We start from the raw sequence: 18716 nt of genomic DNA on the forward strand, positions 1-18716 counted from the left end.
TTTGAGAAAAAGTTTAAAGCTGTTGAAAACAAAAACTTGCATTTTGGAATTTTTTTTCAGTCCTGGGCAAAGATCAAAACCCTAACGTTATTCCTTAACTAAAACCCTTACCTTAACCCTTCCTAACTTTAATCCTAACTCTGGCATCACCTGATTGTAACAATGGCAACAAGTGTGTAAAAATTGCCACTTTGTACATATAAACTACATTCAGGCATGTCCTTTCGATATTTGGACTCTGTCTGTTGTTGATATTTGGACTCTGTCTACTTGAAACATGAAAATATCCTCTTTGAAGTGTTTCATAACTAGACAAAATCCAAAAATTAACAATCGTGTGAAAAGGGAAAAACTATGTCACATAATCTGTTAGTCAACTGATTCAACAAAATTTCACTGCAATCACACCTAACATCACAGAAACTCAACACACAGCAGCCACAAGCCAAACAAAAGAGCCGCATAAAAGACTGATTCCCTGATTTCAACACCATTCGTCATTGCACATGTTTAGGGAACTGTGTTTCGAAAGCCAGTGCAATTCGCTATTACCACAGCAAACTTGCAGCATCAGGCTAAAATAGGTTGTTAATATCTACATTGTAAAGTAGGGTATATAGTTACTTATCAGATTGTTCTGTCAAAGAAAATGATGCAAAACTTGTTAAAACACTAAAAAGTGGAAATTTGAAATCATGGCTGTATAAAAACCAAACCTTAATCAGTTTTAATTATGGCAATAACGCCTTGACTTGACTTTTTTACAATTAATTGCTTTCATTTTTTATGAAAACAATTTGAGTAGTCAATTTTTTATATCAATATGCAGGGTTCGATCTTAGCACTGGTCCTCTGGCCAATGTCTAGTGTGAGTTCCCCACGGACCAGTATGAATCGTTTCGCACTGGTCCGACTGTCCAGTGCGAAAATATCATCGTATTATGTCGCTTGATCGTTTAGAGTGCGTGGTTCTCGTTTGCGCTGCTCTTCAAACAACAAAACACGTGATCCGTGCGTGTTAAACCGTAAGAAAAAAGCAATTGCAACATCACTTGTTAAATCGTAAGAAAAAAGCAATTGCAACATCACGTGACGTTGTTAAATCGTAAGAAAAAGGGTAATTGCAACAACACGTACAAAATACGTACGAAGCTGAGGTCAAGGCTCCGGGCTGACCACGTAACAGATCTTCTGATTATCCAGCTACAGTCAGCAGAAATAAAAGATTTCTACCCCAAACCTGCCATACATCTATGGCTGGCAAACGATTCATCTGTGAGGTCAAGGAGGTCTGACACTGGCTATGTGTTTACAAGGCCAGACAAGCACACATCGGATTCCGATTATGACCCCGTGATCGTCCCGTCATCAGATTTCGATTATGTCTCATCATCGGATTTAGAAATTGAAGAAGAGCCCCAAGTAGATTGAAGACTCAACGTATATAGATTGAATGTCTTGCCTAGATAAACTGTTGTTACTGTTATTGCCATTGTATATTTCCATGTTATTGCCACCATTCATTATTGTCGTTTTAAGTGGTTTTCCCTGGGTTGGCCTCGTGCTTCCCACGGCAATCTTGTTTTTATCAGTAAATGGGATGGACCAGTGCGATCCCGTGCGGACCAGTGCAAATGGTGAGCCACTGGTCCGGTTGGCCAGTGTAAAAAAAAGTTAAGGTCGAACTCTGATTATGTATAACATTGTGCTGGTGCTTAACTGAAGCAGCAATAAGCCATGTACCAATATACCATTCAATGTTTTAACTTCAGTAATTTTGGTTTACCATCTTTTAGTTTGAGAGCGCAAGTAACTTGTACATTTTTATAGCTCATAAATTTTGATACATTTTTAGTGGTGGTCTCACAAATAACTTTTTTTCTTAAACTTACTCTTTGTGTAATTGTTATTAATATTTTGCATATTTTTTACTTATTTAGAATTTAACAATCTAACATTTCAATAGCTATAAAATAACTGCTTGAAAATTTACAATGGCCGAAGAAGCTGGAGATGACTCACTGTATCCTATTGCTGTTCTTATTGACGAACTGAGAAATGAAGACGTTCAGTTACAGCTCAACAGCATGCGAAAGCTATCTACAATTGCCCTGGCATTGGGAGTTGAAAGAACGCGATCAGAACTCATTCCATTTTTAACAGATTCAATGTGTGATGAAGATGAAGTGTTGCTGGCATTGGCAGAGCAGTTAGGATCATTTACACCTTTAGTTGGAGGAAACAGCTTTGCGCATTGTCTTTTGCCACCTCTGGAAAGCTTATCCACTGTTGAAGAGACCGTTGTAAGAGACAAAGCTGTTGAATCATTAAGAGCTGTTGCCAATGATCACAGCACAAATGACTTGGAGACCTACATGATTCCTCTTGTCAAAAGATTGTCCACTGGAGATTGGTTTACTTCTCGTACTTCTGCTTGTGGATTGTTCAGTGTCGTGTATCCAAGAATTTCTAACACTATGAAAGCAGAATTGCGCACTTGGTTTCGAAACTTGTGTGGGGATGACACACCAATGGTTAGAAGAGCAGCAGCTTCAAAGTTGGGAGAGTTTGCAAAAGTGGTTGAGAAGGATCATGTTCTATCAGACCTAATTCCTTTGTTACACAATCTTGCTAGTGATGAACAGGACTCTGTCAGGTTGCTTTCAGTTGATGGTTGTGTCACAGTGGCGGAGCTACTCAATGAGAGTGAGTGCGAACAATATCTATTGACAACAATTCGAGAAGCTGCAGCTGACAAGTCCTGGAGAGTTCGTTACATGCTTGCTGAAAAGTTTACTCTTCTTCAAACTGCTATTGGGCCTCAGCTTACAAACCAACATCTTGTTCCTGCGTTTCAATCTTTGTTGAAAGATTGTGAAGCAGAAGTACGTGCTGCAGTTGCACACAAAGTTAAAGATTTCTGTGAACAACTTCCCGTCGATAAGCGCCAGTCTGTCATCATGCAAAGCATTTTACCTCATGTCAAAGAACTTGTGACTGATGCCAATCAACACGTAAAGTCGGCATTGGCGTCTGTCATTATGGGATTATCACCTGTTCTTGGAAAAGAAAACACAATTGAACATCTCCTCCCTCTTTTCCTTACCCAACTCAAAGATGAATGCCCTGATGTTCGACTGAACATCATCTCCAACATCGAGTGTGTCAATGAAGTAATAGGAATTGAACAGTTATCACAATCTTTGCTCCCTGCTATTGTTGAGCTTGCTGAAGATGGAAAATGGAGAGTTAGACTTGCTATCATTGAGCACATGCCACTCCTTGCAGCGCAACTTGGGCAACAATTCTTTGATGATAAGTTGAATGAGCTATGTATGCAGTGGCTTGTAGACCATGTTTATGCCATTCGTGATGCTGCCACCACCAATCTTCGAAAGCTTGTCGAGGCATTTGGTGTTGCTTGGGCTAAAGAAGCAGTTGTTCCTAAGATTCTCAATCTGGCACAAGATCAGAATTATTTGAGACGAATGACAACAATCTTTTGTGTCAATGAGCTTGCTCGCACGTTAGCTGGAGAGCCACTGACCAAGCTCATTTTGCCAACCTTAATTCGCTTGTCCAATGATAATGTGGCCAATGTTCGATTTAACGTTGCCAAATGCATGGAGAAAGTTGGATTGGAACTTGACGGTTCAAGTTTGGCAAATGAGGTTAAGCCAATGCTTCAACGTCTGTCACGAGATCAAGACATAGATGTCCAGTACTTTGCCCAAAGAGCACTCCAGGTTTTGGCTTAACATTTTATTGGATCTTTCAACATTGACTCACCATTTATACAAATATTTCTTGTCAGTTATGTTTTACTGTTGATTGTGCTTGGAAATACGTTCTGTATGCATCTAATACTGCTAAATGCAGTTTCACATATTATTCGTACCTGTCGCTGGGCTACTTGACCCTAAACGTCGTTTAGAACTATTATATCACATGTTAATACATAATGGTAACTGTGCACTGAATAATTTTGTACGCAATGTATAAAATGCTTCTGTATTCTAGTCTGTTCATTACGGTGTATGCACACTGCATATTTTACAACTTTGAACATACCAGCTATTTTAGAAAACTTCACAGGGATATCAACAAAAGCACAGTCCTTAAAACCATAATACTTTAATTGCTGACATGAAGAAAAATTGTTAAGTGTCAATCCAGGTAGAATTTGATGTTTTTGTAGCAAATACTTTCGGTTTACTTTGTATTTCTGCACTCTGCATTGCAAGTTTGTTAAATCTTTTTCAAACTTAGTGTATCCACACACATTTAATTTTGTTTAACACCTGGGAGTCTCTTGTGAATCAATAAAACGCAACTACTTTAATCTTAAAAGATGTGTTAACAACACATCTAGTTGTTATGCTTGATATGGTTCTAGCGTAGAAGTTCTATGTATAAATGTTTTTGTGAATTGCAGCACATTAGGCAAAGTTGCAACAAAGTGGAGTAAGACCTGTACAAAAATACTATGAAAGCCTAAAATGTTGTAAATGTATCAATACCTTGTTGATTCTCCAAATTGTAATGTGTTTATTTCTTTAGTTTCTACCATAGTGACATCCATATACAGGCCTTGCCAATGTGTGAATTTATAATAATGACAGGAGGCTGATGTCGTCTTATTTTGAATTCTAAGTTAAATATCTGTTTAAAATAGAGTTTGAGAATCCAAATGTCAAAAGTGTGATCACTGACTCTCAAATCACTGCAAAACCCTTAGTTTCATTTTAAAAATTGAACAACCTTTGTTTGCCGGTATGTAGAGTGTACCAGATGCTTTTTAGATTTGCAACACAAACTTGTGCTAAAGTTTAGTCTAATGTTTGTATGGTAAAAGTAAATTATACAAAATAAACGCAAAGGCTGTATTTTATCAACTCCAGTACTATTCAGACTATCAATTTTATTCTAGTGATTTTGACACCTACCAAGTGTAGCAGATTGGCCTCCAGTCAATGTTGAAGCTCGCATGTTGGTATAGCCTGTGTGTAAAGGTCACTATGGGCTCCACAAAAGTTGATTATTCAATACTGAAATTATCAATTGGTGAGGTTGATGTAATTGTGAAATCTTACTCGCTGTGACGTGCACGCATCATTGCCGTTTCTAAATATTTCATTTATTAAAAACAGATGTAGCAATATTTGGATGATAGATTCACAGTTATGTTACTGGTACTTCGATCTTAAATTTTAAAGTAATTGATTGATTGTCTGCTTTAATATGTGTTGTTACAGCTCAAACTTAATGGCTAACTGCACCCTTTCATAGCTAATGAAACTTTCATAGAAAATGGCATATCAGTAACCATCTCCTTTAAGTTTAATTTTTCACGCAGCACTGGCACTCCAATAATATTGGAAGTATTTGCATGTAGACTGTTGTAAGTTAAATTTGCGTTGATATTTTTTCCCAATAGAAATAATAAAAATTTGTTCATTGTAGAATGGTAACTGTAAATTGTATTTTAATTTTTAGGTTATGTAGGGAGCTAGGATTAATGAATGTTTAGTATTTTTGAAATTTTAAAGTATCAATAATACACGACAATTAAAAAAATTATGTGTAAGACAGTGTGACATGCTTTAACTACTTACAGTACTGGTACCGGTATATTTAGTTAATTTTAAAGGCAATTTGTTGAACACGCAATAACTTTAAGTACTGTACTGGCTAGCAGTTTCTAAAGCATATTGTAAATTAAAATGTTATCGTCATGCTGCGTGACTTCATCTAGCAATGTTAAAGGGTTAGAGTAATTTAATGGTCACAGATACTAAGTTAGGGGTGGCCAAAGTGTTGTGAGCATTTTTTTTTTTCATTATTTGAGAGTCTTGGCAGGCTGTATTACACTTTCAATAATTGTTGATTTAAAGGCAGGGCCACAGAAATTGTTCCTCTTCTGTGGACCTCACTTTGGGCACCCCTGAACAAGATAGATCCAAGTTAACATGCCAATTCACCTTTGTTTGATTGGCTCGCAAACTCGAAGTCAATGCAAACAAAGAGAGTTTTTCTTAAATCGCACTGGGCTAATGTGTAGATGATCAATAACGAGTTGACTAGCAATTCTTCTTCTGGAGAAATCACAAAATGTCATCTGCAAGTTGACATTGAAAAGCCAAGATGGGATCAATCTACTTTCCTTGGCCGCTTCCAGCATTTCGTCGCCATCACAGACATTAGAAAAGCTTTAACATCCAGCAAAAAGCTAGATGAAGCCAAGCAGTTAGTTACATCATATAGGTAATTAGTAGCTTTATAGTGACATTCTGTACATAGGTTAGAAATCATACCAACAAAAAAGTAGCAACTGAAGATTGTAGTTTTAAAAGTTGCTAGGTCACATTTTGCTCAATAGAAATGTCCTGTCTCAAATTTAGAAACTTAACTTTGGAATTTGGCTCTTTTAAAATTACACTTTCAATTGCTTCTTTATTAATGAGCGGTACACAATGCAAAACGTAACATACCGACAATTACTATACAAGGAAACTTTTATTCTTTCAAAGATGTGAAGTCGAATGGGAGCTTGTATGCTCCATAATGCTTCAAAGCATTTATTAATTTTGCAGGATTCAGAATTGAAAAATGCAAGACGACAAAAGTGATGTTTAAAAAGTATACCATTTTAGTGTGGTCCATTCTGATAGTCAATTGAGCTAATGATTTATTGAATAATTTAATGCTTCACTAACCTCATGTTTCCTGCCTGATATGGGGGAGCAAGTCTTTTAGGCGCAGATAGTTAGGCCCCAGTCAAATAGGCACGCACACTGTGGCGTCTGGACTCTGGATATTTAGGTGCGGAGCACTGTAGCGCCCGTTTATTTAGGTGCGGAGCACTGTGGCGCCCGTTCATTTAGGTGCTATTACTAGTAAAGTCTGCAGATTGTATCAGCTTGGCAGGTATGGCAATGCTTTTCACACAAAATGTTATATTAGGGAACGTTCAAATATTACGTAACGCCTTCGAGGGGGAGGGGGGTTATGCAAAGCGTTACCTTAGCGTCACATCGGGGGGTTCAAGCAAAACGTTACGTAACGCTTTCAAGTACGGAATGGTAGTTTTTTGTGCTGAATTCGTGAAAAAGCGTTACATGGGGGAGGGGGGGATTGAAAAAAGCGTTACGTTGGCGTTACATGGGGGAGGGGGGGGTCAAAAATTTGGAAAAAAAGCGTTACATAATATTTGAACGTTCCCTTAAACAAAAAAAATAGTTGTTTTGGTAATGCGGATGCATTTATTTGTTGTTAGTCATGGCTTCAGTGAGTGAAGCTGCTTTATCTGGCAATGCTTTTCACACAAAATGTTGTGTTGAACAGAAAAATATATTGTTTTTTTAATGGGCGTGTTCGGCATTTATTTGTTGTTAGTTCAGGTTTGCGTCGGCGAAATCTTTATCGATAAATTATTCAAGTTTTCGAACATGACTGAGTCACTTTTAGTTATATAAGTCAAAAAATAACTACATTAAAGTAAAGGTCCCATACTCAGATACTGAGCTTTGGGGAATGAGAAGACAAGGTTCTCATTATACTAAGCCTTCGACACTAAGGAGAGTAGGGTGGCCAGTTCCTTTCTCTCGGCCGCCTTTACTTCAGCAACTACGCCCACCCAATTTATTGCACCCTGGGTAGAGGTGAGCGGTGTTTTTCAACAACCAGCTGAAGCCGGGAGTCGAACCAGGTTTGCATAATTGGAAAGCCAACGCCTTACCCGTTGCGCCATCCCACCTAGGAATAGCACCTAAATGAACGGGCGCCACAGTGCTTCGCACCTAAATATCCTGACGCCACAGTGTGCACGCCTATTTGACCGGCGTCTAACTGTCTGCGCCTAAAAGACGTGGACCCCTGATATGAGCAATTGTGATTATATACGTATGCATACTGTTTTAAATTAATGGTGAAATTTGATTATTAAATCCACTTTGCGACATTGCAGAATACTTATACATCATTGAGCACATAGCAATATTTACAATAAGATGCTTGATGATGACATACTAACTATTGACTGATTGTAAATAAAATACAAAATGAATTAAAAATATCCAGTCTAAGCAATTTGAATGCAATATATGTTTGACCATAGTGAACAAATTTTAAACATTGTTTATGTGAATATAAGGTTGCTAGAGCCACTTTGATACAAAAGCATATTAGGTAATACTTTTGTCATATGAACCTTTTCTTCTCCAACACTCTAAGGGCTAGATGTTTGGGCAGGTGGTGAGCAACCGCTGAATTGATTAACCACCCAGTTCGCTCGGCCGCACACGTTTGACACATGATAGGTGGAATGCTATGTATGAGTGTGACATCCATTTGGTAGCCTAATAAGATTATTGCTCAAAAACGATTATAAAACATGCAGGGTGGTTGTAGTCATTTAAATTTTAGCATATAAACAAACAAACAAAATTTTATAAGTCTTATCTTTCTGATAGTTGATAAAGAATTGATAGCTCTTTAAGCTTTTGTTGTCATGTTTACTAATACAGTATACCAGTTACAAGGCAAATGGTACATTCCCAAAAACAGAGAGTAATAATGCCATTGTTAATCTTGTAGATAACGCTACTTGGTCTTAAAAGTCTTTTTGATATATTGTAGTTAAAAATACAGTATCGATATATTGCTTACTTGATGACCACTTGACCAGTAATAATGCTATACAAAAGTCACTTTTATAGATAACTGTTAACAAAAAGAGAGCATTAATTCTATTGCGGCTAGTTAAAATATTCTGTAGGGTCAAGCGGGGTCAAACGGGCCATTCTGTTACTCTGTTTACTTATCACATTTTTTTCCCTACTTATTCTTTTCTAAAATCGGAAGTTAATAGCTCATTTTAAAGCTGCTTTTCCATAGATTTGCATCATGTAAAACAAACACAGATCTACATTTGGAAAATATACTTCAGATGATGCAAAAAGTGGCCAAAAAATGTGAAAATATTAAAATTTGAAAATTTACCAAAAAAACTTTGCTATACCACAAAAACTAATTAAGCTGGAATGAAAATTTACTGAACAGCATACAGCCCAGAATGCTGAATTAGTATGTTGAAAATATTAATAGTCCCACTCTTTTACTTTTTGTAATTTTTCTGTTTAAATAAAATGGGGTCAAATGGGCCACATTGTTTTTTTGACAAGTTATAGCTCACTTGCATCACTTTTTTAATTCTACTTAATTTATATGGTATTTTTTAGGTAAACAGGCCTATTATTATTATTAGATATATTGTCTACACTGATGCAATAACTATAACTAATACGGTAACATTCTGGACATCTGTCAACACTGAACTAATTAATTTTGAGTAATTTTGTCATTATATTCCTATCATGTAATCCCGTGTTGCTATTAGTGTATTCCGTAAAGCTTTCAAAGTAGGTAGCAACCTTAAAAATGTTTTCAGTTGCCCCAAAAATTTGACAGGATTATTTTTTCAGGTATTGACACGATGCGAGAGGGTGCCTGATTTGAATTTCAAACTTTTAACTTTTCCCCAATTTATGAATCACCCTATTGTATAGTATCCTATTTCAATTGTCAACTATAGACCCTGCTGTTTGACTTGGCCCCTTCTACTCTGTTTATGACTGCCCGTTTAAAATTGAACATTTGTAAAATGTTTCCTTATTCATATTGTTCAATTTTAGTTGCGAAAAAAAGCAGCAAATTATGCGTTCTACCTTTATGTGAAAAGGGCGTAAAACGCCTTTATTGCTAAAATTGTTGAGCATCACTTGAACAAAATACATGCCACCCAACAGGTCTGTGATAAAATAGCAAAAATAAAGTTCTTTCCTTACTATTTAGACGTATAGAAGTTGTGGCCCATTTGACCCCACAGCTGATGGGGTCAAATGGGCCACACTTACCTCAGCTTATCACATTTTTTTGTGTTTTTGCAAGTTTTTAATTTTTCTGAAAAATGTCTTATTTCATTGCTGAAAGGTGTAATGCTCTGTGGTAAATATTTTTTTTTTTAATTTCATCATAGGTTTTATGTGGCATTCAAAAAACTGAAAAAGCGTCCCGTTTGACCCCGCATGACCCTATACTTTGTGATGTAATAAACAATAAGACGCCACAAATAAAGCAAGGTTACACAATACATCTTATGACATCATTTCGTTTTCAGTTGGAATTTAATAGCTCATGGGTTAAAGTTTAGCTCAAGTTTCAGTTGGGATATGAAATCGAGTGTTTATACTAGGTTAGCATTTACAATTCAACAAGGTTCCTGAAAAAACATTGCTTCATTTCTTAGGTATATATCATTTTTATCTGGATTTACTGATTCTATAGTAATGGTGTATATCACAAATTCTCGTATCAACTCATATATATTAACTTATTATCATTATTAACTTATTACATTATTATCAACTCACAACTCATAAATATCAACTCATATATTATATATTAAAAATTGAATGAAGGTCAGGGTCATGCCCTCCTGGTACCACGGAAGAACAGCTGTGGCAAGCCAAACATCTGTACGATTCAGCGTTCCATCCTGATAGTGGAGAGAAGATGAATCTCTTTGGAAGAATGACGTTTCAAGTGCCTGGTGGCATGGCTGTGACAGGCTTACTTCTGCAATTTTACAAGTATTGTCCAATTGTCTTTGAGCATTTTGATCTTGCATGTTACGTTATGAGGCTCAGTGTTGAAGTAACTTCTACTATGAAAGTAAATGTGAAAGTAAGAATGTTTGTACTGTAGGCTACCAACAAGTGCAATCTGCGGAAATACCCCATGCCTTGTCATGTAAAAAGTATATATGTACCAATGTCGTCCAAAATATTGGTATAATAAAGGGATTTTTATTTACATTCATAAACAATATAAAAATTCCATAGTGTCTCACTGCACTTGTATGTTGAAGTTGCTGTTACCACAGATTGTGATTTTTTTTAGTCTGATCCCTTTTAGTCGTATTTTACTAAAACTATAGTAATGAAGATTTGCTATTTCCAAAAACTTGTTGCAGAAATGCGCTTGACCTGTCTGGTAAATCAGTCAGATTTTGCCAGATCAGGGGTCAAACAAATTGAAACTTAGCATCAGCAATTTAAATTTTCAACTTATCATTGAACACATTTATTCAGTTGAGTAGATACTGACAGTTACAAATGGGCACTTCAATCTTAAAAACTCAATGGCCTGTCATGGATTCTAAACTTTCACAAGTGTGCCAAAGTGTCTGGACTAGTTTGAGGAGGGAATAGAAATTTTCAGCCAGATAATACTATTTCAGATGTCGATAATTTTCCGTTCCAATGATCATTGTACTTTATAAAATGTGCTTGCTGTAGTAAACTGAATATTTTTTCTTTAGAACACCCGGCCAAGTGGCGTTGATGCAATGGTTCAACCAGTCTTTCAATGCTCTTGTGAATTACACCAATCGTAATGCAGCTTCAAAAACAACGAATATGCAAACTTTTATTGCGTATGCAAGTGCTACTACAACTGCCTTAGGTAACACAAACATTTTTATGATCAAGTATTAACTCAACTCTGTGTTGACATGGTTTATCACATGATATGTGCAAACGTATAATATGGTTTACTTTCAGTGCAATTAGTGTAGGTCAGCATTTTCTAAATTTAGAAGAAAAGATTAACAGTTCGACGCCGTGAAAGCTTTACTTTAAATATCAGGACCTACTTCAGCTCACAACGCGTTTATTTGTTGATAGGGAAAGTTTTGCCTATTAAACGTATGTTTTCAAGTCTATTTTAGAGGGTCTGATGTTGGCAGTAGATAACCTCGCTATTGTACAATTTTCTTTGGGTCGGCAAGAGGAACCCCATTGGGACGCCCTGGCATTCTAGTAATGTTGGATTTTTGAGGGAATTGGGTACAATTTTCTTTTAGTAACAATGGAACAGTCTCGTGTGTGTGCTGAACTAGCTTATAGTCAAATGCGGAAATTGCAACTTGTATAATTGTTCAAAAATATGACTCGTTTGAGAGGCCTACTTGTCGAAACAGTAAATTCCAAATTTATTTAAGATTAGAAGTGTAACATGGCAGGCAGGCCCACAGCGAAACTAACAGCTGTCAAACTTAATTTCTAGTGGACAGGTTTTCAACTTTTTCTATTGGTTAGAAAAATCCCATTTTCCTGAGAATTTGTAGTCCCTTTGTAATTTTTAGCATTTGGGCCGAGACGGTTAGGTGTTAAAAATTTGCGTCCTGGCCAAGCTTCAGATCAACAAAACATTTTTCGATTAACGGGACATGTCTGAAACCTCACATCGCAACCTAAAGTTTTTCTACAGTCAGTAGTCTGAACCTTATTGTAGGCCAACTGTAGGGGAGATGTGGGACTAATGAACACCCATTTTTCTGATCCTGATTGAACACTGAAAATTTGCGTTGTTGAAGCAGTGCGATTGCCAATCTGTGTTTAGCCTAGTTACGTACAATGTGCAATATTGATATAATATTTTTCTCAAATCACCATTGCGTGATTTGAAGTTAGGAGAGCACTTTCCATGCATTTTTGTTCCTGTGCTTCATATCCAAAACAACCTTTTTTTCAGGAGTAGCAATTGGACTTAATCTGTATTCCAAAACCGCGCCTCCAGTGGTGGCACGTTGGGTTCCATTCGTGGCTGTTGCGACTGCAAATGCGGTGAACATCCCACTAAGCAGGCAAAGGTAATGCCGGATTGATTTGTAGCTGTGCAGCTGTAGCCTACACTGTACAGCGACTACTATTTGAAACTACTGTATAACCTTATTTCATTGAATTTCAGTGAACTTATTGATGGCGTGAGAATTACTGACGAAAGCGGAAGAGAACTTGGTTTTTCGAAGGTTTGAAAACGTGCAATGGTCGGTCTCTACAAAGGCATCTATCGATTGTGATTAAAATTTCTTTTTTCAGAAATGTGCTAGGAAAGGAATTTCTCAGGTTGTTATATCACGAGTTGTCATGGCTGCGCCAGGAATGAGTAAGCACAGCAAACGTTAACTGTAGAATACTCGTACATAATCTTTTTATAGATTTGATAGTCAAATTTTCTGATATTGCTGAAAGAAAAATTTTGTATAATCTAAAAGCCATATCATGGAATAGATGGTAGCCTACTGCTATTTAGCATTCATCAAATGCTGGCAATTGCAAAACAATCTAACCTCTTAATGTAATTTATTAAGAATCGATTTCGCTATAGTAACAGCATCTCCAGATGGCACGTGTAAAAAAAGAAAATATGAAAAATACGTAAAGCGAACAAAGAAACAAGCTCCGATATTATCAACACGCATAAAAATTATATTTTAAATAGATAATTACATAATATTAAATCAAAACTGCAAGCCTAAATCTTGGAATAGATATAAAGGAATGAGTTAAAATGTTATTATTTCTAAAGCTTTACTATTACTTGTCAGTTTTTTTGCCGATGATAATGGTTCGACTCGACAAAAAAGCTTGGTTCAGGAGAGCAACCTGGATGCATTTGCCTTTCCAAACTCTTGGTGTCGGCGCTTTGTAAGTAGACTAACATTGTTTATATCTCCCTAGTGTCCCATCTTGTAGATGTAACACTTTTACAGTTTTTCGACAGGCGATTGTAGCAAGCATTGACAGCGATAGACATATATTTCGCCCATGAGGCTGGGTTTATTCAGTATCCTATCACTAATTCAAATTCATGTTACTGGCTGTCGAATTCTCATAATTATTGGTAATTAAACAAAAGAACATGTCTAATTGTCTATTGAAAAAATTACGTCATTATATGATTGTGGAGTTTAGAGTTTATGTTTTCAATTGCCAAGTTCACAAATTTATTAAAAAGTAAACCAATTTCAATAAGGCCAACGTGGCAGATAATAACAAGCGACAAGTGATAGCCTATGCCGCTTGAAAGCGGTTCAATTAAACCAGCTGTTTTATTTACAGCTTGCTTCTTGCTGTCCCCTTCGCATGTGCTTTATTTCCGCAAAGAGCGTAAGTTGTTAACTAGCACAACGGTTTGTTGCAAGAGAACGGAGCACGAATTGAATTAGCGTAACAAAAATGGATTATAGAGGCTTTTGTCTTAAGTTTTAAAGCACACGTAGCCTATCCCAATAGAAATGATTATTTTTGTAAACCCAGGCCGTTTGCTTAGAAAGAATGTCCATTTGTCCAAGTTTGTGGCATTTTATCCTATGTCAGTTTATGCTTGCTTGAGTATTGAACAAATCGATGCAATGGGAGCAACATTTCCTAAAGTCGGTCAATAGGCCCATTGTAGGTTGAGCATGAATTGACATTCCCGCATATAAAGAGTAACTTTCATCTGGGAATAAGGACTATGATGATGTTTGTTGTGTAGATGCTACTATAGTCTTTTCGTTTCAAATTATAAGATTTATAGCCAAGCTTGACCACATCTATTCAAGAAAACATTGTATATTTCAGTTCCATGTCAATTGACCATTTGGAAAGCGATGTCCGTGATGTGATCTATCAACAACACGGCAAAAGTATATCCAGGGTTTATTTTAATAAGGGTCTGTAAGTGCAGTGGCTTTGACCAACAAAGATGCGGTGCCTTCCTATCGTTAGCATAAAATTACTTTTGTGCTTCCAGTTTATAGTTCTCCTTTTTCTTGGTGCGGAATAATGCAGCACCACAAAAAATGTGCTCAATCGTTGGTACTTTTAATCAATACCACGACAAAAGAAGTTCCTTAATGTTTCATGGCGAAATATCGAACTAAAGTGGGACCACGGTATTGCGATAATAATTTGAACTTACAAAACGTTATTTTAATTGAAACCCATCAAAAGCAACTTATACAATCACTTGCCGAGGTTCCGCTTAAGTGCCATTTTAATCAACTTAGTTTCATTCCAATCATGTGCTTTTATTTCATGAATCAGTTTCGTGCTAGTGTCTTTGCGTGTTTGCTAATACTGCCATACGGTCTTCCAATAGTACAATTTACCTCATTTCAACGCAAATACAATGCTGGCAAACTCTTACAAAACTACCTTTGTAACAAAAGTGGCCTGAAATAGCATCCGTTTATTTATTGCTCAATAATCATGCTCAGATCTACTACAAACGGACACTATTCCGGAGCGTTTGTATTTTATTGATAAGAGCTCTGCCTTATATGTTATTGCTTGCTGCTACATCCCAGGTAGAAAATAGGTAATCTTTACATTGCTATAACGTTTGTTGAATCATTGCAAATTTTGCTAGCTGGTAGTTAATCCTCCATGGATATAGTCAAACGTACTTTCATTTTCTATTTGAAAAGTCGCCCTTTTGGTAGTTTAGACCTACGAATGATTTGTTTTGGTGGGACTTCTAAATCGTTGAGTAAGATAAATACAGAATATGCATGGAAAAATGATTACGCCTGCCTTCTAAACGAATTGGCGATTTTAAGAAGAACTGAGAGAGCGATGGTGAGAGCAATGTGTGGTGTAAAGCTGATGGACAAAAGGAATACCGAAGAACTTATGAGCTTGCTTGGGTTGAATGAGAGTGTTGATAAGTTGGCAAAAGCGAATGGAGTGAGGTGGTATGGGCATGTTTTGAGAAGGGATGAAGATGATGTTTTGAGAAGAGCGCTGGAGTTGCGAGTGGAGGGTCATAGAAAACAAGGAAGACCAAAGAAAACATGGAAAAAGCAAGTTGAGGAAGAAAGCAGCAAGGTGGGCTTGACAAGAGAGGACGCGCTAGACAGATCGATGTGGAGGCAGGGTGTGAAGACGATTGCGGCACTTGGAGGTGAATCCGGCCACCCTCGGTAACGGGGACATCACCGGATTAAAACTGGACTACTACTACTACTTCTGCTGAACTCGCGTGTTCTTAGAAAAGTTATTGAAAGCTACATGAAAAGATTGACGAGTGCTTACTGTTTACTGTTTTATCCATGCGATCAGTCCATCTGAAGGTGCTGATAATCCTAGCAAACAGTTTCATTCGAAAGCGAAAGTGTTACAAAAACATCTTTACAGTGTTTCAACAATACACAAGAACACATATAACTTTGTACAAACGGACAAGGAATTTTACTTTCTGGACATAAATTATTTTATAAAGCAGGGAAGTAATATTTTGAAACATAAAATCATTCCTTTTCACACTAATTCAACGTCTAAACCACATCAGGTAACATCACGCTGAATCATTGTCGGATTACGTACACTGCTTTTCATGAATTAGGCACGTAACCTTTACAGTTTAGTGCAAACATTTTTTGCAATCAAAAATAATACGTCTTGAAAATGAAAACTAGTGATGGTAGTACACGACTGAAAAACGACTACATTTATTGGGCTGCTTTAATGCACTTGAATGCTAAGACACAGGTGTAGACTGTAGACAATAGAGCAGCAAATTCTATGATTTTCCTTCAATTTCAACTTATATAAGATTTATCTTCGCAGTGAAATTTCGTCTGAGTTCTCACTCTTGTTATGACGAGTGTATGCCTGTATCTGCTGCAACAAATATCAATCTAGTGCATTTAAACTTGCTCGATCTGTATCCAAATTATGTGAAAAAGAGAATTTGCAGCCTTGTTACGCACTAAGAATCACCAACATTGCACGACACAACGCCGCAATTGCAGAGTTGAAGACTATTGCGGTTACAAAGTCACTGCACAATTCAAACTACAAAAGCCATCAAATATATGTTTGAGAACCGAAATAGCGCATCAGCGGCATCACCATCAGGGAACAACAAACTTCAAAAGCATGGACGCATACCAGAGTCAGTCACGTGACTGAAGATGCTGTTCGAATACACAGCAGCCTTGAGGGTGTCAGAACCGTTATCACTATCAGGGTAGGTGGGTAGAAAGCGTTAAACGAAAGGTGGGGTAAATTAGGTTAAAATGACGTCATGTGAGATTTGAACAGTCTCAAATGGCGAGAGTGCTTTTGAAATGACATATGCAATGTTAACAGCATATTCTATAATTGGGAGGCACAATCCAACCATAGATAAGAATTTTAAAACACTAATATTCACTGAGGAAATTAGATCAAATATAGTTAGGCCTATTAGTTTCTAAAACTTCTGGGAGGATAATCAGAAGGTCCTTATTCAAATAGAGGAATTTAAATGCATGATAGAAATGTCATCGATCTTCATCATATTATGATTAACGTAGCCGTGGTTCATCAGAACGTCAGTTTCGGAAAGTTTCACATGTTAATAAGAAAAGACTGATCATGACGTAAGGTAGTTTGTCGGATTCGGGAATCAGCAATTTTTCCATCATAGAAATTTTCTTTATTGCGGTCAACACATAAAAAGAATCCAAGTGTGGCAGCCACCCGGCTCCTTTATTGCCCATCATTAACTGAAATGAAACAATTGCTCCTAGACCTAGGCGCGGATTTATGGGGGGGGCCCAAGGGGCCCGCCCCCCCCGAAATTTTGTGAGAAATTGTTGAATGGTTTGATATGCTTCTAAACAGCTGATTAGTCCCACAGCGGACTTGCAACCCCCTTTGGCACGCGTGTGACGTCACGATATTGAGAATGATGCTTTCAGTCTCCATGGCCACCTGGAGATGCGGCCTGATTTGTCACATTTTGATTACTGCTAGTGTTTGACTGACATTTTCTGAGATTTTTTTTACTTTTTGCTGTCTCCTAATGATAAAAAAGCTGTTTGTTGCCTTGGGGAAGCAGTAGCAAATGAGAAAAAGTAAGTGAAATGCTGAATCAGACCATTATTGAAAAATTAACAGTCTGACTAAAATCTCCGAAATCAAATTTTCTTTGTTTTTCAACATCTGAGGACGTTAAAACGTATTGTGTCATCTGGGGAAAACAGTAAAGAAAGCGTAAAAATATAATTTTTAGAAAAATTCATTTAAACATTTGCCCAAAGATAGCAAAATCTGGAAATTTCTGCAAAAATGTGACAAATCAGGCCATATCTTTAGTTAGCCATGATATCTCTAAAACAAAGTTTGCCTAATTTTAAGCGAAACTGCATTAAAAGAGCGAGTTTTGCCAATACCAAACATTCAAACATCTCAGCCAGAAATTAGCAACAAGAAAACATAGAGACTTAGCTTTATTACCGAAAAAATGCCGAAGAAAACATGATCTTATCCTTTTGCTATGCCACCGGACAGCACCATTTCACAGGAATATTTATACCCATATTTTTGTTGAAAATGCTCTCAGAATGCACCAAATTCAAAGTAATTTTTCAAAATTTTGTTATTTGAAACCAAAACCCTCAAATTCCTGGCTACGCCACTGGTTGTTCATATCTGTTTTTTCTTTTTCTTATACTTTGTTAATTCATTTTCAAATTTTCTGCCCCCCCCCAAAAAAAACTCCTAGATCCGCGCCTGCCTAGACCCATGAAATTTTTACCCCGGCCCACGCAATTGAGTGAACGATCACTTCAATAGAAAATTTCAGAACAATATTTGTGGTAATTTAAATAAACACAAAAGTTTTACAAGCGCATCTGAATTAACGCAAGTAGCATTCCACTGTAGTTATATTAATCAATACTTGAGACATTGGACAAATACACAACAACAATACAATCTGAGTACAAAAAAGCAACAACTGATTGCAATATGCCTATGATGCTCTCACGACCCAGACAGCAATATTTGTCATTTCTACATTGATTCAACGCCTACCGCCCTACAGACGTAAAACTGACG

General features: G+C 36.9%; 2 protein-coding genes and 1 pseudogene across 2 annotated transcripts; 2 read left to right on the plus strand and 1 right to left on the minus strand.

Annotated features, from left to right (window-relative positions):
* LOC145776957 (uncharacterized) overlaps positions 1 to 18716 on the minus strand; it is an 868661-nt pseudogene that overhangs the window by 515061 nt on the left and 334884 nt on the right.
* Positions 1945 to 5740, plus strand: LOC145777656 (serine/threonine-protein phosphatase 2A 65 kDa regulatory subunit A beta isoform-like). Its single transcript, XM_082589087.1, has one exon. The coding sequence runs from the start codon at positions 1995 to 1997 to the stop codon at positions 3756 to 3758; it is 1764 nt and encodes a 587-aa protein (XP_082445213.1). The 5' UTR covers positions 1945 to 1994; the 3' UTR covers positions 3759 to 5740.
* On the plus strand, positions 6062 to 15398 carry LOC145777657 (sideroflexin-2-like). The gene is made up of 9 exons (XM_082589088.1): positions 6062 to 6264; positions 10479 to 10649; positions 11381 to 11523; positions 12595 to 12712; positions 12811 to 12871; positions 12942 to 13008; positions 13451 to 13550; positions 13965 to 14012; positions 14469 to 15398. The coding sequence occupies exons 1-9, from the start codon at positions 6062 to 6064 to the stop codon at positions 14566 to 14568; spliced, it is 1011 nt and encodes a 336-aa protein (XP_082445214.1). The 3' UTR covers positions 14569 to 15398.

This window comes from Aplidium turbinatum, chromosome 9 (assembly GCF_918807975.1).
Source record: "Aplidium turbinatum chromosome 9, kaAplTurb1.1, whole genome shotgun sequence".
Lineage (NCBI taxonomy): Eukaryota > Metazoa > Chordata > Ascidiacea > Aplousobranchia > Polyclinidae > Aplidium > Aplidium turbinatum.